At 67.1% G+C, this 25848-nt stretch overlaps 1 protein-coding gene across 3 annotated transcripts in view; it reads right to left on the bottom strand.

Annotated features, from left to right (window-relative positions):
• The window catches only part of MAD1L1 (mitotic arrest deficient 1 like 1), a 312783-nt gene that overhangs the window by 76154 nt on the left and 210781 nt on the right, over window positions 1-25848 (bottom strand). For 2 of the 3 annotated variants that reach the window (XM_062179870.1, XM_062179872.1), the window contains 2 exons: window positions 15834-15924; window positions 4462-4669 (listed from right to left, as the gene is read on the bottom strand). In XM_062179870.1, the coding sequence (XP_062035854.1) occupies window positions 4462-4669; window positions 15834-15924 (299 nt within the window). The remainder of the gene's footprint in view (window positions 1-4461; window positions 4670-15833; window positions 15925-25848) is intronic. The other variant, XM_062179871.1, reaches the window with a different exon arrangement.

Raw genomic sequence — 25848 nt, 5'->3', positions numbered from 1 at the left:
CTCGGCTCTGCTCTTCTGCACCCGAGATCACGCACACGGCGTCTCCCACAGTCCCCCCTCCTTAACACGGCGTCTCTCAGTCCCCCTCACACGGCGTCTCCCACAGTCTTCCTCACACGGCGTCTCCCACAGTCCTCCTCACACGGCGTCTCCCACAGTCCTCCTCACACGGCGTCTCCCACAGTCCTCCTCACACGGCGTCTCCCACAGTCCCCCCTCCTTAACACGGCGTCTCTCAGTCCCCCTCACACGGCGTCTCCCACAGTCTTCCTCACACGGCGTCTCCCACAGTCCTCCTCACACAGCGTCTCCCACAGTCCTCCTCACACAGCGTCTCCCACAGTCCTCCCTCACATGGCGTCTCTCAGTCCCCCCTCCTTAACACGGCGTCTCTCAGTCCCCCTCACAAAGCCCTCCTACACGTGGCGTTGGTAGCCCACCCCCCTGAGGCGGAGTGCCTGCCTCCTGTACTCCACACCTTTTTCTGGGCTTCACCTCGTGGGATTGGAGCACACCCTGTACTCGTTTCTCAAGCAAGGCCGGTGAAGGTTGTCAGACCCTGTGCACATGGACACGTACCTCGCTGTCCACCCATACTTCCCGTGGTGGGGACCACGGAGCCTCCCACCTGGACACGTACCTCGTTCCCTGTCCAGACTTCTCGTGGTGGGGACCATGGAGCCTCCCACCTGGACATGTACCTCGTTCCCTGTCCAGACTTCTCATGGTGGGGACCACAGAGCCTCGGTCCTCGCCTCCAGCACTCTGCACGGGGTGCTCAGCCCTCTGGCCCTGACTCTCTGACAAACGACCTGCTGTTCCTTCTGCAAGTGTCCACGGTCTCCTTTGTCCCTGATGCTGGGTCTCCATGATGGGCCCCTGTGCCCATGTGGTAGACCCGGACGAAGCTCCTGGCTTCAGCCTGGCCCAGCCCTGGCCATCACGGCCGTTTGGAGAGTAAACCAGTGAATGGAAGACCTCAAATATAAGTAAACCTTTTTTTGTTTTCTTAAAGAGTCACTGCTCCAAGAGGGTAAAGCCCCGGTGCTTGGTCTGTGGCTCTTAGTTTCCTAGGGGATCAGCAGCTGCACACTGCACACAGTGGCGTCTGGGGGGGCTGGGGGGCTGGGGTCTTTGATCAGAGCCTCCACCTCTCCACACACCTGTTGCCAGGGACCCCGCCCCCAGTGCCACCTGCTGCCAGGGACCCCGCCCCAGTGCCACCTGCTGCCAGGGACCCGCCTCCAGTGCCACCTGCTGCCAGGGACCCGCCCCCAGTGCCACCTGCTGCCAGGGACCCGCCTCCAGTGCCACCTGCTGCCTGGGACCCGCCCCAGTGCCACCTGCTGCCAGGGACCCGCCTCCAGTGCCACCTGCTGCCAGGGACCCGCCCCCAGTGCCACCTGCTGCCAGGGACCCCGCCCCAGTGCCACCTGCTGCCAGGGACCCGTCTCCAGTGTCACCTGCTGCCAGGGACCCCGCCCCAGTGCCACCTGCTGCCAGGGACCCGCCCCAGTGCCACCTGCTGCCAGGGACCCCGCCCCAGTGCCACCTACTGCCAGGGACCCGCCCCCATGCCACCTGCTGCCAGGGACCCGCCTCCAGTGCCACCTGCTGCCAGGGACCCCGCCCCCAGTGCCACCTGCTGCCAGCTCCTGGCCTTCTGGCCGTCATGTGGCATCCATCAGATGGGCTGCTGTCTTCCTGCCTGCTTGGTCACCTGACCACTTGCCTGCCTGCACTCTGCCACAAACACCGGAGCTCACATCTCTCTGTGGGTTTCAGCATTAAGGAAGTCAAGACAAGAGCCAGGCCCCTGTACTGCATCTCGGGGCCCCAAGAAGGGAGACACAGTGGACACAGGAGTCCTGCTGGCCACCTGGGCCTGGGCACCCCGGGTGTGCCTCGTGCCCAACCCCAGCTCCAGCTGAGCTCCTGCTCCCACTCAGCCTCCGTCCGGTCTGCTGGGCAACACTGGGCCCCCCCACCCAGTGTGCCCTGGATACACCTCTTCCGAGTCCTGCCTGCTGTGCCCTGACCACCTGCATAGCCGGGCCCAGAGCACAAGAGAGCCCAAGACAGACCGAGCCCGGGGCCCGGAGCCCGGAGCCCGGAACCAGAGAGAAGCGACTGGGGAGCCGATGCGATCGCTAAGACGACACCAAGGGACTGGAGAATCCTCTCAGTTAGAAGATGCACCAGGCACGCCCCAGGTTCGCCAAGCACACAGCAGAGCAGGCAGGGCAGGCGCAGCGGGAAGAGGACGGGACTTGGGCCTCTGTGCCCACCGCAGCCTGGCTGGAAGCGGGAGGACCCCCAGAACCACGTGGAGACCAGGCAGCTGCACCATGCGAGGGCGGCTCCCCCACCCCCGTGCACTAGGAGGGCTAGGAGGGCAGAACACCTGCGGCCAAAGCCCACTCCCAGGCCAGCAGGGGACTGTGCACTTGAGGCCAGCTGTGCTGCTGAGTCTGGGCCACCCTCAGATCCCTTGAGCCCATGCGGCTGTCTGCACGTCCGGTCAGGCCGACACAAGAGGACTCTCCCAGCTGCCGGGGAGCAGATGACCCGGCATGGCCTGGTGCTAACGTGACCGTGTTGCTGGGCGGCGTGGGGGACAGGGCGGCACCTTGGGCCCCTGCACCCTGGGGACAAGGGAGGTGGCTGGGGTGGAGGGAGCTCTGCTCGGGGCCTGGCCTTGTCACGTAGCTAACGTGCCTGGGTGTTTGCATCCACAGAAAGCAGGATGGGGCTAATGGGCCGGTGTCAGATGTGCCTAGAGGGCCCAACGTTGATTCTGAACACGTATGAGGGCCATGTGGGCGTCAGGCGTGCATGGCTCCAAAGCTGGGTGACCAGAGAACGCCCTGGCAGGTGCGGACCCCTGTGGAGCTTCATGGCACCTGGGTCACCACTGACCCCCATGGCCGTGCCTGGACCCTGGTCTCACAAAGGACCCTGGCACACCAGAGGCCCTGCCAGAAGAGGCCACCGAGGCTGGGGCCACAGGCCACCCTGCTGATGGTTACAGGAGTCCAGGAAGACTGAGGCGCACATGCTGAGCGTGACTGTGCCAGCGGCCTGGGCACAACACCTGCCACAGTACAGCCACGGCACGTTTGACAGTGGAGATGGCAAAGCTGTGGCGGCCACAATGCCAGCGAAGGTGGGACTGACGCTCCAAACCCAGGCCTGTGCCTCAGAGGCCTCCTGTGCACCAGGCACCGCCCCCAGGCCTTACGCCATCTTATCTCGCACAGCTGCAGACCCGGCTCTGGGAGACCTTGTCTTCAGGTGTTCAGGGGAGGTGACAAGGAGACAGCATGGGGACAACCGATACACCAGGATTCTGCACTGTGGCCAGGGATTCCGACCACAGTGATGCCCCTCCCCCGAGGATGTGGCAGGGGAGGGGACACACATGTGCGAACAGAAAAGCACCTCCTTCGGGAGGCGAAAAGCGAGCCCAGCTCTGAGGAGCCCACGGCCCAGCCCCCGCCCCGAGGAGCGGCGCCCACGGCCCAGCCCCCGCCCCGAGGAGCGGCGCCCACGGCCCAGCCCCCGCCCCGAGGAGCGGCGCCCACGGCCCAGCCCCCGCCCCGAGGAGCGGCGCCCTCGGCCCTGCCCCCGCCCCGAGGAACGGCGCCCACGGCCCAGCCCCTGCCCCGAGGAGCGGCGCCCACGGCCCAGCCCCGAGGAGCGGCGCCCACGGCCCAGCCCCCGCCCCGAGGAGCGGCGCCCACGGCCCAGCCCCCGCCCCGAGGAGCGGCGCCCACGGCCCAGCCCCCGCCCTGAGAAGCGGCGCCCACGGCCCTGCCCCTGCCCCGAGGAGCGGCGCCCACAGCCCCTGGCCCAGCCTACCTCCCAGCACGTGGCCGGGCAGGGCAACCAGAGCGGGCCCCAGACACGCAGGGTGGAGGCACAGGGGGCCACGCTCCCAGCTGCCGTGGAGGCCTAGACAGGCGGCCGGGCCCAGAGGCCTCCCCAAGGTGCCCTGTGGGGCGGGGCAGGGCAGCGCCTGGAGGTCCCTGCTTTGGCATTCATGGAGCTGTGTTTTCTGCAGCTGCAGAGGCTTGGGAAGACCCCAGCTGTCACTCCACACTGCGGTGACAAGCTCAAGTCCCCAAGGCCGCTCCTGATCTACAGACCTGGGAGGCCGGATGAGAGCACCGGCTTCCTGGCTGAGCAGGCTGGTGCTTGGACGGGTGATGGATGGACCTGTCTCCAGAGTGCTGCAGGACCCGGGCGGCACTGAGCAGCACTAAGTGGCCAAGGGTGGGGGCAGCACCCGCCCCCATGGCCCACTGGAAACTGAGTCTGTGGCCAGGTGCCCTATGGCCGGGCTGCCGAGGGGAGGGCAGGCCCTGTCTGGGGCTGTGGCCTTGTTGTCTCCATGAAGGACAGCTGGGAGACGTGGGGGTCCCGGCTGCCCAGGGCCCTGAGGGATGGGGTGGGGCCTACCTGCCACCTCCTTGGACGATGGCACGCTGGCAGCAGCCTCCAGGTCGGCGGGGATGGGGCCTCCCCTCTCCAGGGCACGCACCAGCCCCCGCAGCCGCTCGCACTCTGCCTGCAGCTGCTCCTGGTCCTCGCGCAGGCGCTGCCTGGCCGCACGGGCGGGGTTCTGGCTCAGGTGCAGCACCTTGGTCCTGCTCTGGTCGTAGTCGCCCTGTGGGAGCAGGAACACAACTCGGGTCAGCACGGCTGACGGCCACACCTGTGCAGCTGTGACGGGAATGTGAACCCTGCGGGCAGGGGAGGTGTGGAGGGGGTGGGGGTGCAGCCTGTCACCTGCCCTCGAGGCACGTGTGGCTTAGTGAGACCCACTCCCCTGTGTGGGTGCTCTGAGGGCAGGGGGACACACACAGGCCTGTGGGCACCCATCGCCCACAGCACCCTGCTCAGTCTTCAACACCAAACCGTGGCGTACCACGTCTTCCTGCGGGAGCCCCGCCCACACAGCCACAGCCACTCCTCTCCCGACCCCAGTGTCCAGTTCCACATCGGAGCTCCTGGGTTCAAGTTCTGGCTCCAGCACCCTGCAGCCATGGCTCAAGCGCTTGGGTCCCTGCACCCCCGTGGGAGACTGGAACACTCTGACTCACCCCTTCACCCTGGCCCCGTGCCGGCTGCTGTGGGTGCTGGGCAGTGGGTGGGAGCCCCATCACTCAAACAAATAAACACGGAGAAGAAGAAAACCCCGTGATCTCACCCCACTGAGCAGGGGCCAAACACGGAGCCCGGGCCAGAGCACACGGGCCGGGGGAGCCGCCGCTCCGAGGCAAGCAAGCAGGCACACCTGAGCCCTGCACCCTCAGGCAGGAATAGCAAGGGGCCGCACTCCAGGGAAGGGAGGAGCAAAGGCCCCAAGGCCCCTGCGGGCTCCTTCAGACACGCCCACAGGTCAGCCCTGACCAGCCCAGGTGGCAGCTCCGCCACTAAGAGCTCAGAGACCCAAGGACCCACCCCCTTCTGCTCTAGCTCCTCCCCTCTGCCCCCAGATCCCTCCTCCCCCACCCAGTCCCTGGCAGCAGCAGGGGAAGTGGCACCCTCTGTTCTGGCCAGCACTGCTGATTACGTGAGACAGCTGAGCTTGGGGAACCTCTGCCCTCGCTGTAGGTGGCTGTCCCCCAAGCCCACTGCCAACATGCACCTGCCAGCCACCTGGAACCCTGGTGTGTGTCCCAGCCAGGCAGGGGAAGCACAGGAGCGGAAGGGTATAGCTGTAAGATCCCACTCCTGGGCACTGCCCACTGTCATTCTCAAGTAAGCTGCCAGCCTGAAGCGCTCAGCAAGCATCTGCCCGCACACGCCCAGGTCTCTACTCACATAGCTCCATGTGCACCTGCCCGCACACGCCCAGGTCTCTACTCACACAGCTCCATGTGCACCTGCCCGCACACGCCCAGGTCTCCACACTCACACAGCTCCCCGCGCACCTGCCCCCACACGCCCAGGTCTCTACTCACACAGCTCCACGCGCACCTGCTCGCACACGCCCAGGTCTCCACACTCACACAGCTCCCCGAGCACCTGCCCACACACGCCCAGGTCTCTACTCACACAGCTCCCCGCGCACCTGCCCGCACACACCCAGGTCTCTACTCACACAGCTCCCCACGCACCTGCCCGCACATGCCCAGGTCTCTACTCACACAGCTCCACGCGCACCTGCCCGCACACGCCCAGGTCTCTACTCACACAGCTCCCTGCGCACCTGCCCGCACACGCCCAGGTCTCTACTCACACAGCTCCACGCGCACCTGCCCGCACACGCCCAGGTCTCTACTCACACAGTTCCCCACGCACCTGCCCACATACGCCCAGGTCTCTACTCACACAGCTCCACGCGCACCTGCCCGCACACGCCCAGGTCTCTACTCACACAGCTCCCTGCGCACCTGCCCGCACACGCCTAGGTCTCTACTCACACAGCTCCACGCGCACCTGCCCGCATACGCCCAGGTCTCTACTCACACAGCTCCACGCGCACCTGCCCGCACACGCCCAGGTCTCTACTCACACAGCTCCACGCGCACCTGCCCGCACACGCCCAGGTCTCTACTCACACAGCTCCATGTGCACCTGCCCGCACACGCCCAGGTCTCTACTCACACAGCTCCCCGCACACCTGCCCGCACACGCCCAGGTCTCTATGTCTCCACACAGCTCCACGCGCACCTGCCCGCACACGCCCAGGTCTCCACACTCACACAGCTCCCCGCACACCTGCCCGCACACGCCCGGGTCTCCATACTCACACAGCTCCCCGCGCACCTGCCCGCACCTCTGACACAGGAACCCCAGGGCACTCGCCCAAGAATGCAGAAGTGAGAGGACATCATGAGACAGCAGGGGACGAGCACACGTCCTGTGTCCAGGAAGGCCTTCGTCCGAACACACAAGGAACGTGCACTCCGCACAGGAAGCCAAACAAGCCGATTACAAAGGCGCTTCTCCAAGGTGAGCAAGCACAGGCAGACCCCTCCCTCGCCACCAGGGGCATGAAGGCCGCAGGGCTCTGCACCCACACACTGCTGGCCGGGGTGCTGGCAGGCGGCCCTCCAGTGGGCACGCACGCAGCTGACCCAGCAAATGCACTGCCAGGGCACCAGGAGACCAACAGCCAGCAAGGGCCACAGCGCCAAAACCAGCTCAGAGCACAGGACCCAAGGCACTCCCACAGACGGAGGGACAGGAGGACGCCCGGTGTCGCCGCAGAGCAGCCCAGCTGCACCCGGAGGACGGCCCCGGTGTCGCCACAGAGCCCAGCTGCACCCGGAGGATGCCCCGGTGTCGCCGCAGAGCCCAGCTGCACCCGGAGGATGCCCGGTGTCGCCGCAGAGCCCAGCTGTACCCGGAGGACGCCCCGGTGTCGCCGCAGAGACCAGCTGCACCCGGAGGACGCCCCGGTGTCACCGCAGAGCCCAGCTGCACCCGGAGGACGCCCCGGTGTCACTGCAGAGCCCAGCTGCACCCGGAGGATGCCCCAGTGTCGCCGCAGAGCAGCCCAGCTGCACCCAGAGGACGCCCCGGTGTCGCCGCAGAGCCCAGCTGTACCCAGAGGACGCCCCGGTGTCGCTGCAGAGACCAGCTGCACCCGGAGGACGCCCCGGTGTCACCGCAGAGCCCAGCTGCACCCGGAGGACGCCCCGGTGTCGCTGCAGAGCCCAGCTGCACCCAGAGGATGCCCCGGTGTCGCCGCAGAGCAGCCCAGCTGCACCCGGAGGACGCCCCGGTGTCACCGCAGAGCAGCCCAGCTGCACCCGGAGGACGCCCGGTGTCGCCGCAGAGCCCAGCTGCACCCGGAGGACGCCCGGTGTCGCCGCAGAGCCCAGCTGCACCCGGAGGACGCCCCGGTGTCGCCGCAGAGCCCAGCTGCACCCGGAGGACGCCCGGTGTCGCCGCAGAGCCCAGCTGCACCCGGAGGACGCCCCGGTGTCACCGCAGAGCCCAGCTGCACCCGGAGGATGCCCGGTGTCACCGCAGAGCCCAGCTGCACCCAGAGGACGCCCCGGTGTCACCGCAGAGCAGCCTGCCTGCTCCAGTCACAGGAGAAAAAGCACTTCCCCACACTGCAGCGGCTCCCTTCCCCCAAAGGTGCCCACCACCATGGGTGCAGGGTGGCCATGCCCATGCGAGGAGCTGGCCGGGACAGATGGGGGAAAGGCCTGAGTCCCCGCCGGAGGACTCCGGCGACAACGCTAATCCTTGCTTCGCAGCCCCGCACCTCCCGGACGGCTCACGCATCCCGACAATCACCCCATCCACATAAAGCGCAGTGGATGGCCCAGGGCAGCCCTGCAGGGTGCACAGGGCAGCCCGAGAGGGGCCTGCTGGGGCACTCGGGGACATGACCTCGCGCCGTCCGGGAACTGTGACACCAGGGAGCGCAATGGCACCGCGGGGGCACCTGTGCAACTGCCCGGGACAGCTCCGAGCCTCTTCTCATCTCTCCACTCCCCTCTTACCCCTGGTCCACGCAGCTGACCCGAGCGGCCATGGGGAGGGGCCGGGCGCTGGCTTCCCTTCTGCTCACGCGGTTCTGCCCACCCCCACCCCACCCCCCGCTGACCTAGCTGGCCTCAGCTCCCCTCCGTGCGGGAGCACGTTCCTCCTAGCCCCACGGCCCTCAGACGTGGGCTGAGGACGGCCTGCAGGAGCCCGTGCCCTGGTCTGCCTGGGAGTCCTGGGCCTCCCCACCCCTGCCAGGGAGGCGCTATGCGGGGCCCAGCTGCCCGGGGAAGGTCCCAGGCATGAGGGAGGAGACGGCGGCGGCCCCACGCCTGAGGGCACACCACGGTGGCCACGTGAGCAGAATCAGAGCGCAGTCAGGCAGCGCCACTGGGCGCACACTCCCAAGCCAACGGCCCACACGGAAGCCCACGCGGAGGCAGTGCCCACCCGGCTGAAGGGAGCCCAGACAAGTAGAGAGTGAGGCAGCCCAAACCCCAGGTTCCTTGCCGGCCCCTGACGCTGCCCCACCCAGAGTCTGCCTCCAGCACAAAGCCAGGCGGGGTCAGCCCTGAGCTTGCCCAAGGTGCAGCTGACCAGGGCATCACAAGGCCAGGTGGCCACCCTGCCGCACCCAGGGACACAGTGCGACCACCAGAGGCCCTGGGAGCAACCCATGCAGAGCGAGGGACGCGAGTGGGCAGCAGTGAGTGACCTCTGGGTTGACCAGGGCTACATGGCACAGACGCCCGGCCACTGCCAGCAGGGACATCCCCCGAGGACGTGCGGAACGTGGCTCCTTCCTCCTTCTCACAGGCCTGAGCCATCCCAGACTCCAGGGCTCCCTCAGCTGGGACGGCAGGCCTCTGTGCTGGTTCTGAGCCTTGACCAGGTCGCGTCCTCTCTGAGCCTCAACTGGCTCACGGGTAAAACAGGGACACTCCTGCAAGCCGGGCCGAGGCCTGGGGAACTCCTGTGGCCATGACCTCTGGCTGTGATCACCCAAGGACAAACCACGGCCGGCGCTGGGTCCACCCTGAGCTCCTCACACGGCTCTGAGAAGCTCGGGGAGGCTGGCCAGCTGGGCCACAGACAGGCATTCTATGCAAGGTGAACTCCCTGAATGAGCATGCTCGGGGGGGCCTCCCCCAGCCCACAGTGGGAGGGACCCCTTGTCACTCCAGGAGGGCTGCAGCCAGGGCCAGACTCCCCGCGGCCTTGGCGCTGGCAGGGCTTCCAGGCCCCTCTCCCTGACTTGGTGTATTTTCCCTGCAACCCACAGCACCCATGGGTCCTTCCGGTCTGAAACCAGGACGCCCAAGGCTCATCTGACCCATATGTCCTCAACCCCACAGACCGCTGCCGGGACCCCAAGTGCAGGCCAGCGGAGGCCGGGGGACCCCCCAACAGTGTATGAGCCTCTTGTCCCCGCCCGGAAGTGCCCAATCTCTGCAGAGCCTGCGTCAGAGAAGAGGAGGGCGGGTTGGCGAGCGCCCTGGAGGGGACGGGTGGATGCCTGGCCCCCAGGGAGGTGAAGCCATCGGGAGCACGAGGCACTCAGCTGCCCTGGCCTCACCTGTGGAGGTGCAGGAGCAGTCCTGGGGGGCGGCCACCCAGCGTGTCCAGCCCACGTCCTTCTGTGGGAGCCTGGGGCGGAGTGGACGAGGAGAGAGGGTGGGGGCTGGCCCTGGACAGCATGGGGCTGGGGGTCCCACCCAGCAAGCAGACACTTGACCTGTGCCCCCGCTGGAGTCCCAGGGCAGGGGCTGGGCGTGGGAGCTGTGCACGTCAAGGGTACCGGATGTCTCGCCAGTGGTGGCTTTGTGCGGGGAGCGGTAGCTCAGGCAGCCACCACCGACCTCCCCAGGCTGAAAACCGAGGCAATGGGGACCAGCAGGAACCGGGGTCTGAATGGGGCGTCCCCACAGACAAGCCTGCCCCAGGCTCTGCAGTGAGGCGCCTGTGGCCTCTCAGGGTCAAGTCCTGCTCTGGGCACAGCCAGCCTGCGGTGCCCCATGTGCCACTGTCGCACGTGGCCTCAAGGTGGCCATCACAGATGGCACCAGGAGCTCTGTAAGCCATGGGGGCCACGGCACCAGGCGGGAACACTGCCTGACGGCCTGCGTGCCGGGCCACCGCGGGAGACGGCCGGGGCCACTGGCTGCACTGCCCCTCTGTGCCATCTGTGTTCTGGGTCCTGTGTGCAGGGGGCAGGCTGGCTCCGCTGAGGGTCCCAAGCTCAAAGGACACCAGCTGGCACTCACAGTTCGCTCAGGCACTGGGGAGCTCCGTCTAAGGACCCCGTCTAAGGACACCAGCTGGCACTCACAGTTCGCTCAGGCACCGGGGAGCTCCGTCTGAGGACCCCATCTCCTGTCTGTCTGCTGCCCTGCAAACCAGGGCTGGAGGGCCCCGCAGCAGCGCAGACGCCGGTGTCCTTGGGGCCAGCTCCCCAGGAAGTGACACGGCGGAGGGGAGTGGGGTCTTAGTATTCAGGGCGCGTCACTCTTCTCCTGAGAACATCAAAAGAAATCAGTGCCTGTGGAAATCTCGCCACGCGAATGCCATCAGGAGCGGCTTTTTTTAGTCCCCGCGTTAATAAACATGAGCGGCGCCTGCCTTGTCCTGCCGTCAAGTTCGCGCTTCGCAGCGACCTGCAGCAAGGCCAGACAGGGCCGACGGGGAGGTGGGCACACGAGCTCGCTCACGGGAACAGGACGCACACGCAGGGCCGCTACCACCCGACCGGTTCCGCCCGGCACCCCACAGCCCTCAGGAGAGAGGCGTGACTGCGCCAAGAACAAGCAGGAGGAAACACCGTGAGCACTGAGCCAGACACAGCCCCTCCCCTCCATGACCCACAGACAGGACACACGGCAGCGGCCACGAGCAGCAGTGCCCACCTGTGAGTCCACTGTGCAGTGCACAGCCAGGCAGCGGGCGCCACGCTCACACGGTGTTGGCCCAGGCATCTCCTGCCACACCAGCGGTACAGAACTGTGCACCTGCCTGAAGAACCACGTACGGCCCCCAGACACATGGGCCTGGCGTCCCCCACGGACAACCCCCCAGACACACGGCCTGGTGTCCCCCATGGACGACCCCCCAGACACACGCAGGCCCGGTGTCCCCCACGGAAAAGCACCCCCAGACACACGCGGGCATGGCGTCCCTCACGGAAAAGCCCCCCTAGACACACGCGGGCATGGTGTTCCCCATGGATGACCCCCCAGACACACGGCACGGCGTCCCCCACGGATAACACCCCCAGACACACATGGGCACAGTGTCCTCCATGGACAACCCCGCAAGACCCACACAAGCATGGTGTCCCCCACAGACGAACCTACCAGGCACACGTGGTCATGGCATCCCCCATGGATGACCCCCCCCCAAACACACGCAGGCACAGTGTCCTCCACAGATGTGTAGGGTGTTTGTGGTCCATACCACGGATCATGGGGCGGTCCCGGGCGCCCACGGCCAGGATCTCCCCAGGGGTGCAGAGTAGCCTCCCGGCACGCTGCCCTTTGAGCTACGAGGAGGGGGAGTAAGGGCCTGAGTCGGAGCAGAGCGCAGGCGCTGCGAGAAGACCAGACGTGGCTGCACGCACCCTGCTCTCCAGTTCCCACACCACCCCGGGAGGCAGGGCACGCGGCCCGGTGCTCAGGAGCTGGCCGAGGGGACTCGCCAGGTAAACGCCAGTGCAGACCGAGTCCCGAATCCACACGCCCACGGTGCAGACCCCGCTCTGGGGACCGGGTCCCGAATCCACACGCCCACGGTGCAGACCCCGCTCTGGGGACCGGGTCCTGAATCCACATACCCACGGTGAAACCCCGCTCTGCCTTCTGCAGGCTGCTGCTAGCGGGGGCCGCAGAGGCCAGCAGAGGCTCAGGAGGGCAACACCTGGCTGGGCCCTCTACAGGGGCAGGAGACAACGCTGGCCACTGGGAGCAGAAGGACTGGCGGCACAGATGGAGAGCGGAGGCCCAGGGGTGGCTGCAATTCCTGCACTTCTGGCTCCGCCTACTGGGGTGGGGGGCAGCGGCTCTGTGGCCCCCAAAGGGGAAATGGAGCTGACGTGCACAGGGACAGCCTGAGGCTCTGCTGGGAGAGATCCCGAGGGCGGGCAGGAACCCGACTGGGACGTGGCTGTGTGCAGCGTTCGGGTTCTTCATCTGCACATCGGGTCACAACACCCCCTCCCCAGGGGATGCCCAGGGTCAGGCTGGGAGCTGCAGCATGGATGCTGCCCACCCAGGGCACTTGCTGGTCCTAAGGCAGCGACCCTGGCTTCCCTGTGGGCAAGGACAGACGCAGGGACGGCCCCAGGCCCAGCCCACCACCAGTTCCGTGGCCTGTGTGCAGCAGCACCTACAGAACATTCCAGAAGTACCAGCAGGCACCAAGCTGTCCAGGTGGGGAAAGGACGCCCGAGAGCCTGAGCACGGGGGATGACCAGCGGAGCGGGGCGGCTCTCAGGCCAGCTGGGAAGGCGAGGACAGGCCTTGCCGGGGCGTGGCGTGGGGGGGCAGGTGCGTTCTGCTCCCAGGGTGGCCCGGGCATGGTCTGGGCTGTGGTGCGCAGGGCGGGCTCAGGAGCCCTGTGGGCAGCGTCACGTGGGCACCGCTGGGCAGGGGGAGTGGGGATGAGGGAAGTGTCTGAGGACACGGCGCCGCCAGCCTGGTGACGCAGACAGGAGCGGGGCGATCTCCTGGCCCCCGGAGCTTTCTGCTCACAGGGAACCCGGCAATTTTCTACCCACTCGCTTTCCAAAAAAGACGCACTCAGTTTAAATGTCACCGGGCGGCTCGTCTGGTCGGCTTCCTGAGCGTTCGGCCAGGGGGGCCTGGGGCTGCCTGCAGAGGGGCGGCCGGCGCAGGGTGGGGAGGGGCTGCAGTCCCTGACCACAGCCTGCCTGGATAAGCACGGTGATTAGGCACGGTGGAGGCGTGGGCTCCCGCATCCCGGAGATGAATTCTGCTTAATTACACGCACGCCGCAGCATTCAGAGCAACGTGTACAGATGTTTGCAATTTACTCTAAAACGCATCAAAAATGAGCTGAGCCGAAGCACAGCCAGGGACGGATGTGCCACGAAGGCACGCAGGGACGCCTTCGCTGCGGGAGCGCTGGGCCGTCCTCCTGTGTGGCCAAGGCCGGCAACTCCAGCAGCCGCCGGAGCGCTCGCTCTGCCACGGAGGGCCACCGAGCACCAGGATCAAAGGTGGCAGCCAGGCCCTGCCGCCCCCTTGTTCCGGTTCTGAGGCGACACACCTGGTGAGGGTGTGGGGCTGGGGACAGGATGCCGGCCCAGACGTGCCCAGCCAGGAGGACCAGCCCCGTGGGTGAGCAGGACAGGGCAGGGCTCGCCTCCCCCCCGTCCCGACTCCTGCGGCAGCCCTGGCGGCCCCAGCGGCCCCGTGGCTGTAGGGCCTGAGTCCCAGAATTTGCCCAAGTCGTGTCTGAGAACACCCGGCGTGTTCAAACCCTGCTCTGCCTCCGAGCTCGACCTCCATGTGCAGGCCACTGGGGGCCTCCGTGCTCTCCAACAGCAGCGGAGTGCAGGCCTGGGCTGCCCAGCCACCCGAGCCGGCAGAGTCAGGAGCACGGGCAGGTTGCCCGGTTCAACGTGCAGCCAGCCACCCCGAGAGAGGCCAAGAGGACGGTGCTGCACCGGCCAGGCCCCGGCGTCCCACCTTGTGCCCCGGGAACGCCCGGCTCTAAGCGGTGACTGCAGCCCTGGTGCCTCACCAACCAGCTGCGAACTAATGACAAGATTCTAACTAGTCTCGGCCCTCTCCGAGCACATGTTCCCAACTGAGTCAGACGGCAGCTGACTCTTAGAGTCTTCCTGGAAGCCGGGGAGCGGCCATTTGCATACAGAACGCTCCGGCCCCAGCTCACAGGCCTGGCTGCTCGCTGCGCACTTTCACAGCGCTTCCTGCTCTGCCAGCCCGGGGAGGAGCCCTCCTCCCGGCCCCGCCCAGAGCTGCAGGTCTGGGGTCCATGCTGCAGCCGGGCCACACGGAGAGGGCAGCGTCACACACACGTTCCATGGCGTCAAGGCTCATGACAGGGTCTCGGCCCTCAATAACAGCAAAGAGCAGGAGCCCACAACCAGACATAAGCCTGGAGGAGCACCCACTACGTGCCAGGTGGCGCTGAAGCCCTGCTGTTTGATCTGCCCAACAAAGACGCATGCCCAAGACGACCCAGCCGGGCAGGGCGCACTCACCCTGTGCCCAGTGTGCAAACCATCTAGAAGCCGCTCTGAGCTCTACCGAGGTCGGCTCCCACGCCATAGGTGCTCCCTTCCCCCACTCGCCAGGAGCAGCCTGCTGTGCCATGGTCTCCGTCACCATCCACGCACAGGGCCCCAGCGCCTCTGCACACATGGAAGTCCCTCCTCACACTGGATGGACAGGGCCAGAACAGTCCAGACGGTGGGGTGGCTGATGCCAGGCCTCTCACTGCCCAAGCACACCACAGCGGCCCCAGATCCGGGCTGCTGGCTGGGAATGGCAGGGCTCGGCTAGCAGGGACGCCGCCCAGTGGCCAGGCTGGCCTCCCGAGGGCCGTGTCACGAGGAGAGGAGCGTGGAGGGCGACAGACCGGAGCTCAAGTCCCAGTCCTGCACACTGGCCAGTGCCTTGGCCCACACTGCTTTGCCCAGCCATGAGGTGGGGCTGGCGACCTGGCCAGCAGGACACAGGGGGCAGTAGGCAGGAAGCGGAGTAGAGGCCGTGGCCCACCGGCACCCTGACCTTGCTGAGACGTGGCTCATCTCCAGGACAAGGGTCCCAAGTGCTCCTGCAGCCTGCAGGGGAGGTGGCCCCGGACGCAGGGGCAGGCGTTGCTACGCTCACTGGGCAGTGTCCCTGCTATCCTGGCCCAGGGCTGGATCATGTCCATGAACCCCAGCTGCCCATGGCACCCTGAGCTCCGAGCAGTCCAGGACGCACCCCTGCAGAGGGTGCGTGGGGCCCGGGAAGCACGAGGTGGGAGCACCTGCACCTCTCACCTCACTCACTGCTCAGCCATCGCCGCAGGGGCCACGGGGACACCCTGGGAGCATCCAGGCCAGCAGCAGGCGGCTGTGAGGAGCACTTCCTTCCCGGGGGGGCAGGCTCAGCACGCCCCATGTTGGGGGGGGGGGGAGGCCAGAGAGTCACCTGTGACACTGCTGCTGGGCAGCGACCGTGCAGGCCCAGGGCGGGGTAGCACCTGCAGGCCTGGCTGAGCAGAGGGCTAGGGCGGGGCAGCACCTGCAGGCCTGGCTGAGCAGAGGCCCAGGGCGGGGCAGCACCTGCAGGCCCAGGGCGGGGCAGCACCTGCAGGCCTGGCTGAGCAGAGGCCCAGGGCGGGGCACGCACCTGCAGGCTGCGTCGCTCCAGCTGCAGTTCCAGCTCCTTCTTCTCCTCTTCCAGGCGGCTCCGCTCCCCCTCCAGCTCCTCAATCTTCAACCTGCAAGGAGAGCAGGGCTGATGGAAAGGTGAAAGGTCACCGGCAGAGGGGCGGTGCTGGGAGGCGCAGTCCATTCTCTCCTGACTCGGCCCACAGCGAAGCCACGGCACGGGGGGGGGGGGGGGTGAGGGGGAGACACTGGGCAGTGAGCGAGGGCCGCTTTCAGGGGTGCTGAGTGTCCCCCGCCCACCAGTGCACGCCTGGAGGAAGGAGACGACACGGGGGACGGGAAAGGGACCCCAGGGAAAGTCTGTCCCAGGCGGGGGCGCGGCAGGAGCTGAGGCCCGGGCCACAGAGGAGACAGGGGAGCTGCTGGCTGGGGCGGGGCAGTCGCAAACCCTGCAGGAGCCTCTGCTCTTGTCTGGAGTGTGGCTTAGGAGGATCTGTCCACACGGCTTACACCGGAGGAAGCCCATGGGGCCTGGGAGCACACAGGCGGGCGGCCACGTGGGAAAGCCACACCTCACAAGGGTCTCAGAGCAGCACGGGACAGCGACAGCAGATTGAGAGGTGGGAGGGACGTCCTGCGGAACACCAGAGCGACTCCTTCCAGACACTCCAATGACTTGTGACAAGACCCCGGGACTGATGCAAACGTGGTCATGGGGAGGGGGGACAGCACACACTGGGTCCTGGGGACATGGGGAGGGGGCGACAGCACACACTGGGTCCTGGGGAGGGGGTGACAGCATACACTGGGTCCTGGGGAGGGGGCGACAGCACACCCTGGGTCCTGGGGACATGGGGAGGGGGCGACAGCACACACTGGGTCCTGGGGACATGGGGAGGGGGCGACAGCACACACTGGGTCCTGGGGACATGGGGAGGGGGCGACAGCACACACTGGGTCCTGGGGACATGGGGAGGGGGCGACAGCACACACTGGTCCTGGGGACATGGGGAGGGGGCGACAGCACACACTGGGTCCTGGGGAGGGGGTGACAGCATACACTGGGTCCTGGGGAGGGGGTGACAGCACACACTGGGTCCTGGGGACATGGGGAGGGGGCGACAGCACACACTGGGTCCTGGGGACATGGGGAGGGGGCGACAGCACACACTGGGTCCTGGGGACATGGGGAGGGGGCGACAGCACACACTGGGTCCTGGGGAGCGAGCAGCAGCAGCCAGGCGCCAGGCAGACAGGGAGGCTCAGACATCCTTGAAAGGGTAAATGAACTCCTTGTTACAGCAAGGGGCTGCTCATACGAACAGACACACTGAGGGGTCAGGACACACGGAAGTACGGACAGACAACCCCGGCATCAAGTGTCGCGTGGCCGCGGCTCCCGGTACTGGAGAAGGGTAGCTGCTGACTCACGGGCCGAGGCAGAGCCCCGGAGCAGCAGCACGGGCGCAGCTAGGGAGGAATGAACCAGAACCCTTCCGTTCGTTAGGGTGGGGCAGGAAAATGGAACGAGGAAGGGATGGGGCGAGAGAACGCGTAAGCACGGCCGCGGCCAGGGCCTCGCTGCCCACCCAGGAGGCAGAGCCACTACAAGACCCAAAAGGGGAGTGACAGGCGGAGCTTCCCACGCCGCTCCACTCCCCAGACACCCACAACAGCCAAGGCTGAGCCAGGCTGACGCCAGGAGCCTGGAGCTCCGTCCTGGTCTCCCGTGGGTGGCCGAGGCCCAAACGCTTGGGCCATCGCTGCCACGTCCCGGCGCGTCGGCAGGGCGCTGGGTCAGAAGCGTGCAGCGGTCTCAGCAGGCACCGATGGGGCGCGTGGCCATCGCAGGCCAGGCTTGACCCACTGCGCCGCGACACACCCCAGACCGGATGTGACTGCGACCCCCAGTGACGTCCACGTGACAGACGGCGCGGGTCCGGCTCCAGACCGCCACCGTCAAGCCAACGCCGTGCTAAGATGAGCCTCACGCTTTTCTGGGTCTTGCCGCGCGTGAGGAAGTTATGTTTACCCCGTATGCAGCCTGTGTGACGTGCGGCGGCAGCAAGCCCCGAACAACACACACGTCTCAATTACGGAAACACACTTTCTGGCTGAAAACGCTGACGAGTGCCACAGCTTTTGGGAAAATGGCACAGACCTGCGTGACACCCGGCAGCCCGAAGAACACCAGCTAGCGACGCCGGGCAGGCCCCCGTGCCACACGCGGCAGGCAGGCGGCAGAGCACAGCCGCTGGCAAGGGGGTCCGGCAGCAGAGAGCGCGGACGCCTGACGGGAGCCGGCCACGGTCAGCCGTGGGTGTCGCCACCTCGGGACTGGAACAACGGCCAGCCCTGATTCAGAGGTCCAGGGCACTCGGGCTCCCCCAGTCAGCAGGCAGCCCAGCCAGCGGGGAGGGGCTCTGTGAGGCGCCTGGAAGATACCACTTTCAGAGGCATCCCGAGCATGCGCGGCCCGGGCCCCGACAAGCCCACGCGCGTCTCTGTGCCACGGCCCCTGTGGAAGTGACCTGCTCGGGAAGGCCCAGGCCGCGCGGACCAATGCAGCGTCGCCGGCTCAGCTCACCGCGCGCCTAGCTGCGGCCCCCACACAGCGTGGTGTCGGCCTGCGGAGCGGAAGGGGCCCTGACACCGGCCCGGCAGCCGCCCCGGGCGAGCACACAGAGGCGTGCAGTGCTTCCCAACCCAGCTCCGCGACCACGGAGCCCTCGCGGGAACCACACCAACGGAACCAGCGACTTCACTCCAAACGGAAGCCAGTCTGTCCGCGAAGCCCCCTCAGACCCATTACAAGCAAGCGGGGAAAACCTCTGTGAGTCCGAGCAGCAGCGACGGCTTCGTAGCTACGAGCCCCAAAGCGTGCAGACAAGCAAGCCCTGGAAAGCTGGGCTTCGTTCTCACCGAAGCTTGTCTCTGCAGGCTTAGCGACAGCCATGAAACGACAAGAGGGAGACCAGGAGGGACCGTCTGCCAGAGGCCTCTGCCCCGCGGTGGGACGGCGCTCGGTCACGCGGAGCGAGCAGCGACAGGACACTACAGACACCACAGCCCACGGGACACACGGGGGTGGCAGGCAGCACTGGCAGCCACAGCCCCTGCACAGCCTCCCCAGCGAGGGGCCACCCAGGGGACCGGAGCACATCTCTACACAGGGGATTCCTGTAAGTTCAGTTCATCTGAAAAGGGGAGGGGGAGGGGGAGAGGGAGGGGGAGCGGGAGGGAGGAGGAAGGGGAAGGGGAGAGAGAGGGAGGGAGAGGGAGGGAGGGAGGGAGAGAGGGAGGGAGAGAGGAAGGGAAGGAGAGAAGGGGGATAGAGAGGGAGGGAGGAAGGGAGAGACAGGGAGGAGGGAAGGGGGGAGAGGGAGGGAGAGGGAGGGAGGTAGAGAGAGGGAAGGAGGGGGAGAGAGAGGGAGGGAGAGAGGAAGGGAGGGAGAGGGGGGAGAGAGAGGGAAGGAGGGGAGAGAGAGGGAGGGAGAGAGAGAGGGAGGGAGGTAGAAGGAGAGGGGGAGAAAGAGAGGGAGGGAGAGGGAGAGAGGGAGGGAGGAAGGGAGAGACAGGGAGGAGGGAAGGGGGAGGGAGGGAGGGAGGGAGATTTCCCGTCACGGGCTCCCTGCCCGAGCGCACACACCAGGCGGCTGGAGCAGGCTGAGGCAAGGCGGCAACCCCACCTGGGGCCCAGGCACTTGAGCCGGGCCCTGCTGCCTTTGAGGCGTGCACTGGCGGGGAGCTGGACCTGAACCCAGGCACTCCAACACGAGGTCAAAGCGGGCGTCTTGTAGGACTCCATTCACGAGAGAACGCAGCGTCGCCAACAGCTGGAACCTGGGGAACTGCACGGCGATGAGCACGTGGCACACACACCACGGTGCAGCCGCCCAGGAGAGGAGGGCAGGTGTGGGGGGCCGGGGGGTGGTCACACATGCCTGTGTGAACTCGGCACACGGCTGCCCTGAATGCGTGTGGTTTCTGTGCGTCTCGGCTACCTGATTAGGCTGCGAGGTCCGTGCCAGGACGCACTCCTGGCTGGAGGCGGTGCCTGAGGTGGCCCTGGCTCGCGCCAGCACCAGCACCTGAGCAGAGCTCCTGGCGTGGAGTCTCACAGGAGCCACCACGCGGCAGGAGATTCCACAGATGGCAACAGCACAAGGACGGCGTCTGGGACCATAGACACCTCACGGCCAAGCCCGCAGAAGGGGAAACAGGCCCTCTGTGGCCTGCCTGGGACACCAGCCCCCTTCCCAGAGGAGTGAGTTAACCGGCACAGGCGACTCCCAGGGTGTGTGGCAGGGCCGGCCACCAGGACACTGCCTTTGCCGGGGCGGCAGGTCTCAGGACACCACGGGTGCTGAAGGCCTGTGAAGGAACACGCCTGGCTGTTGCTGCGGCCTCCCGGCCACAACCATGGCCGCCGCGCCCAGATCCACCTTCACGGCCACGGCCGCCGCGCCCAGATCCACCTTCACGGCCACGACCATGGCCGCCGTGCCCAGATCCACCCTCCCGGCACGACCATGGCCACTGTGCCCAGATCCACCCTCACGGCCGCGACCATGGCCGCCGTGCCCAGATCCACCTTCACGGCCACGGCCGCCGCGCCCAGATCCACCCTCACGGCCATGACCATGGCCGCCATGCCCAGATCCACCCTCACGACCACGATCATGGCCGCTGTGCCCAGATCCACCCTCACGGCCATGGCCGCTGCGCCCCGATCCACCCTCACGGCCACGACCATGGCCGCCGCGCCCAGATCCACCCTCACGGCCATGGCCGCCGCGCCCAGATCCACCTTCATGGCCACGGCCATGACCGCCGCGCCCAGATCCACCCTCACGGCCGTGGCCGCCGTGCCCAGATCCACCCTCCCGGCACGACCATGGCCACTGTGCCCAGATCCACCTTCACGGCCACGACCATGGCCGCCGTGCCCAGATCCACCCTCACGACCACGATCATGGCCGCTGTGCCCAGATCCACCCTCACGGCCATGGCTGCTGCACCCCGATCCACCCTCACATAACACAAGGTGTGTACCTGAGAAGGGACATGTCCCCTGCTGTCCCTAGGAGGTCAGCCCACGGCCCTGCCCGCACATCCAAAGACACAACCCCTTCTCTCATCACTCCGTATGCACTGCCCAGGCACAAGCCGAGGTGGCAGGCGTGCAGGGAACCAGGTTCTGTCAGCCGGGAAGGTGAGGCACCTGCCTGTGCCAGCTGACAAGTGGGCTGTGACCGCTCCGGTGACCAACCACAAAGGGATGAAGAGAGTGCGCTGCTGGGGAATCAGGAGAGAGGGGCTGGAAGCCCCCACAGATGCAGAAGCTGAGCCAACTGCAAACAGGACGAGGCCCAGGCAACCGTGCCCACCCACCTGGAGCTGCTGGGAACGACATACAGCAGGTGTGGCGGCCAGGATGGGAACGCGGCAGGGACCCCCAGGACAGTGTGGCAGGGATGGACGGACCGGCAGCCCAGGAGAGCGGAGAGACGAGGCGGACCCAGGCTGTGGGACCGAGCAGCCCAGCAAGCTGCACCGCCAGGCCACACATGCAGGAAACCCAGGACGGCCCTTCCCAGAGCTCCCAGACACGCGCTCCGCCCTGGCAGCGGTGGATGAACTGCCTGGAAGGTGCCTGGAGGAGGCCGGCTCCAGGTGGGCAGCGGTGTGCTCGCATGCTAGTTCCCGGAGACCCAGGGACAGTCCCGCCACCTCCAGCCAGCCCACAGGACACGGGGAGTGGGGCGGCTGTCGGGCCAGGCGGTCAGCACACCGGCTCCACGTGGGCAGCGGTGTGCTCGCATGCTAGTTCCCGGAGAGCACCAGGGACAGTCCCGCCACCTCCAGCCAGCCCACAGGACGCGGGGAGTGGGGCGGCTGTCGGGCCAGGCGGTCAGCACACCGGCTCCAGGTGGGCAGCGGTGTGCTCGCATGCTAGTTCCCGGAGAGCCCCAGGGACAGTCCCGCCACCTCCAGCCAGCCCACAGGACGCGGGGAGTGGGGCGGCTGTCGGGCCAGGCGGTCAGCACACTGGCTCCAGGTGGGCAGCGGTGTGCTCGCATGCTAGTTCCCGGAGAGCACCAGGGACAGTCCTGCCACCTCCAGCCAGCCCACAGGACACGGGGAGTGGGGCGGCTGTCGGGCCAGGCGGTCAGCACACTGGCTCCAGGTGGGCAGCGGTGTGCTCGCATGCTAGTTCCCGGAGAGCCCCAGGGACAGTCCCGCCACCTCCAGCCAGCCCACAGGACGCGGGGAGTGGGGCGGCTGTCGGGCCAGGCGGTCAGCACACCGGCTCCAGGTGGGCAGCGGTGTGCTCGCATGCTAGTTCCCGGAGAGCACCAGGGACAGTCCCGCCACCTCCAGCCAGCCCACAGGACACGGGGAGTGGGGCGGCTGTCGGGCCAGGCGGTCAGCACACCGGCTCCAGGTGGGCAGCGGTGTGCTCGCATGCTAGTTCCCGGAGAGCCCCAGGGACAGTCCCGCCACCTCCAGCCAGCCCACAGGACGCGGGGAGTGGGGCGGGTGTCGGGCCAGGTGGTCAGCACACCGGCAGGGACCCCCTGCCGTGCTGCACATGGGACTGCCTGGGCCCGTTTCTGGCTGACTCCTGCTTCCTGCTCGTGGGCATCCATGGGTCCAAGCCAGTGGGCAGACAGACGACACGGGGAGAACAGAACCTCAGAGGGCATCGTTCCTGTGCGGAGGACGCCCCCTCACGTGTGCCAAGTACAGTCCAGACGGGAGAATGCGTGAAGCACAGAGCGAGAGACCAGGGGGAGTACACGGGCTGGGGGACGGTGGCCAGGGGAACACACGGAACACGGGGGAGGGGCCCACATCCAGACACAGACGTCTCAGAAGACGGGGTGGGGGCGCGGGGAGGGCAGGGTCACCGAGCAACTCGGGACGATGCTCAGGGACTGCAGGACAGGAGTCCGTGGAATTGCAGCCCCAGTGCCCGGCACAGCCCACCGGCGTCTTGGCCCAGGGCATCCTTGTGAACTCTGGGAACCCGGAGCAGGGAGAAGGGGCCTGAGGCTTCCCCGAGACGCCAGGCAGGAGGCACACAAAGCACCAGGTCTGGGAAGCTCTGCCCCTCGGCACAGGGCTGTGGGCGACCGCTCCCCTGCTCAGGGCAGCGCTGGGGCCCCTCTCTCCTGGTGGCTGGTGGTAGGCCAGCAAGGGCCTGGGCTTGCTGGCCACAGCACAGTCGGCATGGGAGCCCCGGCTGGGTGGACAACTCCCTCTCTGTGATGGTGCGGCCTTGCCAAGCACAGGCCTCGCCCATTCCGCCCGAGGGACACTGCGAGGCTCCAGGAGTTTGGCGCTGGGGCCCTGTGCCTGCTGGGAGCCCTGGTGCCCACAGCCGGCTGTGGCCACCTTTCAAATGAGATGGACTGCTGAGGCCCAGGCCCAAGGACATGCACAGTGAACAGGACATCACAGCTTCAAGCCAACAAGAGCCAGCGGAGGTCTGGGCTGGGGGTGTGACTGCAGCCAGTGGCCCCATGGCCCGGATGGCCCCACGTCCGAGTTCTGGAAGCCCAGTGGGCAGAGACCATCCTCCTACTGCACATGCGTGGGAAGGAGACTTACAGCAAAGACGCTCTTCCAAGAGAGGAAGAGGGCCGGCGCTGTGGCACAGGCCAGGCCTCTGGCTGCAGTGTTGGCATCCCACATGGGCCTGGACGGAGTCCCGGCTGCTCCACTTCCAACTAGCTCTAACACGCCCGGGAAAGCAGTGTAGATGGCCCGAGTGCGTGGGCCCTGCACCCACATGGGCCTGGACGGAGTCCTGGCTGCTCCACTTCCAACTAGCTCTAACACGCCCGGGAATGCAGCGTAGATGGCCCGAGTGCGTGGGCCCTGCACCCACGTGGGAGCCCCTGGCTCTGGCCTGGCCCAGGCATGTTGAAGCCATTTGGCGAGTGAACCAGGAGACAGAAGACCTCTCTCTCTCTCTGTCTCTCCTCTCTAACTCTGCCTTTCAAATACATAAAAAGTAATATTTAAAAAAAGGAAAAAAGAGGAACAGCCTAGCACATGGGTGTCTGGGTAGGACGCAGCCCAGGGGGTGGGGCCCCGTGAGTGGTCTGCAGAGCGCTCAGCGCGAGGCAGGGGCCCGGCAGGCGGTGTGAGCGCGGCTGGGAGGCGCGGGCTCCTGGTGTGTGACTGACGGGCCAGTGCCGACAAGCGCGGCCTCCCACACCATCCCGTCAGCAGCCCACGCAGGATCCGCCACAGCTGTGACTGGCAGCGGGGGCCAACGAGCCAGATTAGTTCCAGCCCAAAGGCCCCAGCCGCCTCCCCGCCCCTCTGCGAGCAGAAAAATGACTGCGAAGCAACTCGTGCACGTATGACTGATGTAAAACAAGCGTGTGCATGTGTGTACACACGCGTGTGCGCGCACGCGGACCACCCCTCCACACCTCCCTGTGAAGGGCAGGCCGGCCGTGGCAGGGCCGTGGAGGAGCCACATGCCTGGGCGCCACTATCCCTTCCTCTGAACCCACTCAGACGGCTGAGGGCCTGGGGGACGCACTGCACCTGGGAGGCCCTACCAGGGGCTCCCAGGCTGAGCGTCTCCCCTGGGCGCCTCCCCTTGGGGTGAGGGTCTCCAGCCTGCTGGACGCTGACCGCCGCTTCACTGTCTGTTGTGAGCCTGCAGTGGGGGGGGGGGGGGGCAGTGCCTGTGAGGAAGGCTGGGGGGGACTCCTGGGACAGCAGCCGGCTCTGAAGCAGAGATGGCATTGAGGCACCCACGCTGGGGGTATGGACTTTGGTGGCTGGGCCCCTGCCCTGGCCTGGCAGGGCCTCCCCTGCACACAGTCCAGTCCAGCCACCTCCTCCCTGAGCAGCTGGGGAGCCTTGGTCACAAGCCACCAGGTCCCAAATCCTGAGCACGGCTCCAGGGCGACACCCCAGATGGAGCCAAGGCCCTGGGGGCCAGGAAGCGGGGGCAGCGGCTGAAGCCCCTGTGAGGACGCGGCCTGGCTCAGGCTCCCGGCCGCCCCCCCGCCCCCAGCTGCAGCAGAAGACTCGGAGCTGCACCTCCACGAGGCCTCCTGAGCACGGCCCACCCATGTGCACAGCTGCAGGACAGAGGCTGGCCGCCCTTTCGACGTAGAGACAGAGAAGCCCGCGTGCCCACCCAGCCCATGCAGCCCAGACTCGCGCTGGCAGGGCGCCCCCTCCGCTACCCTGGGAGCCAGACAGACGACAGGCGCGGCCTCTGCCTGACAGCTGCACCGGCCGACTCCCAGGTCCACCGCTCCAGGGCACCACCGGATGGCTCCCTGGGACTGGGGCCCAGAGGTCCACCTGCCTCCCACGGTCTGCCTGATCCCTCCCTGGGCCTCGCACAGATGCCCAGCCGGCCTAGAAAGCCCTCTGGGCTGCTCGAGCCCACCACGGGGCTGAAACACCACAGCACAGCCCCGGCCCACCTGCTGGGCTGCTCCTGGGAGTGGGGGTGTCCTGCTCAGGACTGCGTAGAAGCTGCTTCCACTGAGCCAGGGCGCAGCAAGCCCCTGCCGGGCACCCCGCCGGGGCCAGCCAGCCCACCCTTGCCAAGCCCCTCTTCCCCCGCCTGGGGCTGGCGGCTGCAGATGCTACACACATCACGGTTCTCTTCCATTCCAAGCCCCTAATGGCTTCCCACGGCTCCAGGACAGAGCCCAGACCCAGCCACGGCCCCCCAGGCCTCGGCGTCCCTACTGTTCTCTGCTCTGGCTGCCACGCTCCCCACACAGAACCAACACTTGCGCTCACGGCACCGTGTCACAGCCACGCAGCCACACGGACCCCACGCCTGGAAAGGTGCACACGTCACGTGGTCGCTTCGGCAGGCTCAGCGGAGGCTGGGGCACACAAACGCCTGAAGAGACCGAAGACAGAAGCACACGCACAGCCCAGCGCCCCAGGTGCTTGGCCCTCAGTGGTGAGGAGCCTCAGGCAGAGCGCCTCGGCCAGGCCGGTCCTCGCCCCAGCGCGGGGTGGGACCACAGCCGCGC

The sequence above is a fragment of the Lepus europaeus genome, chromosome 21 (genome assembly GCF_033115175.1).
Source record: "Lepus europaeus isolate LE1 chromosome 21, mLepTim1.pri, whole genome shotgun sequence".
Taxonomy (NCBI): domain Eukaryota; kingdom Metazoa; phylum Chordata; class Mammalia; order Lagomorpha; family Leporidae; genus Lepus; species Lepus europaeus.
This window is presented reverse-complemented; position numbering and strand designations above follow the sequence as displayed.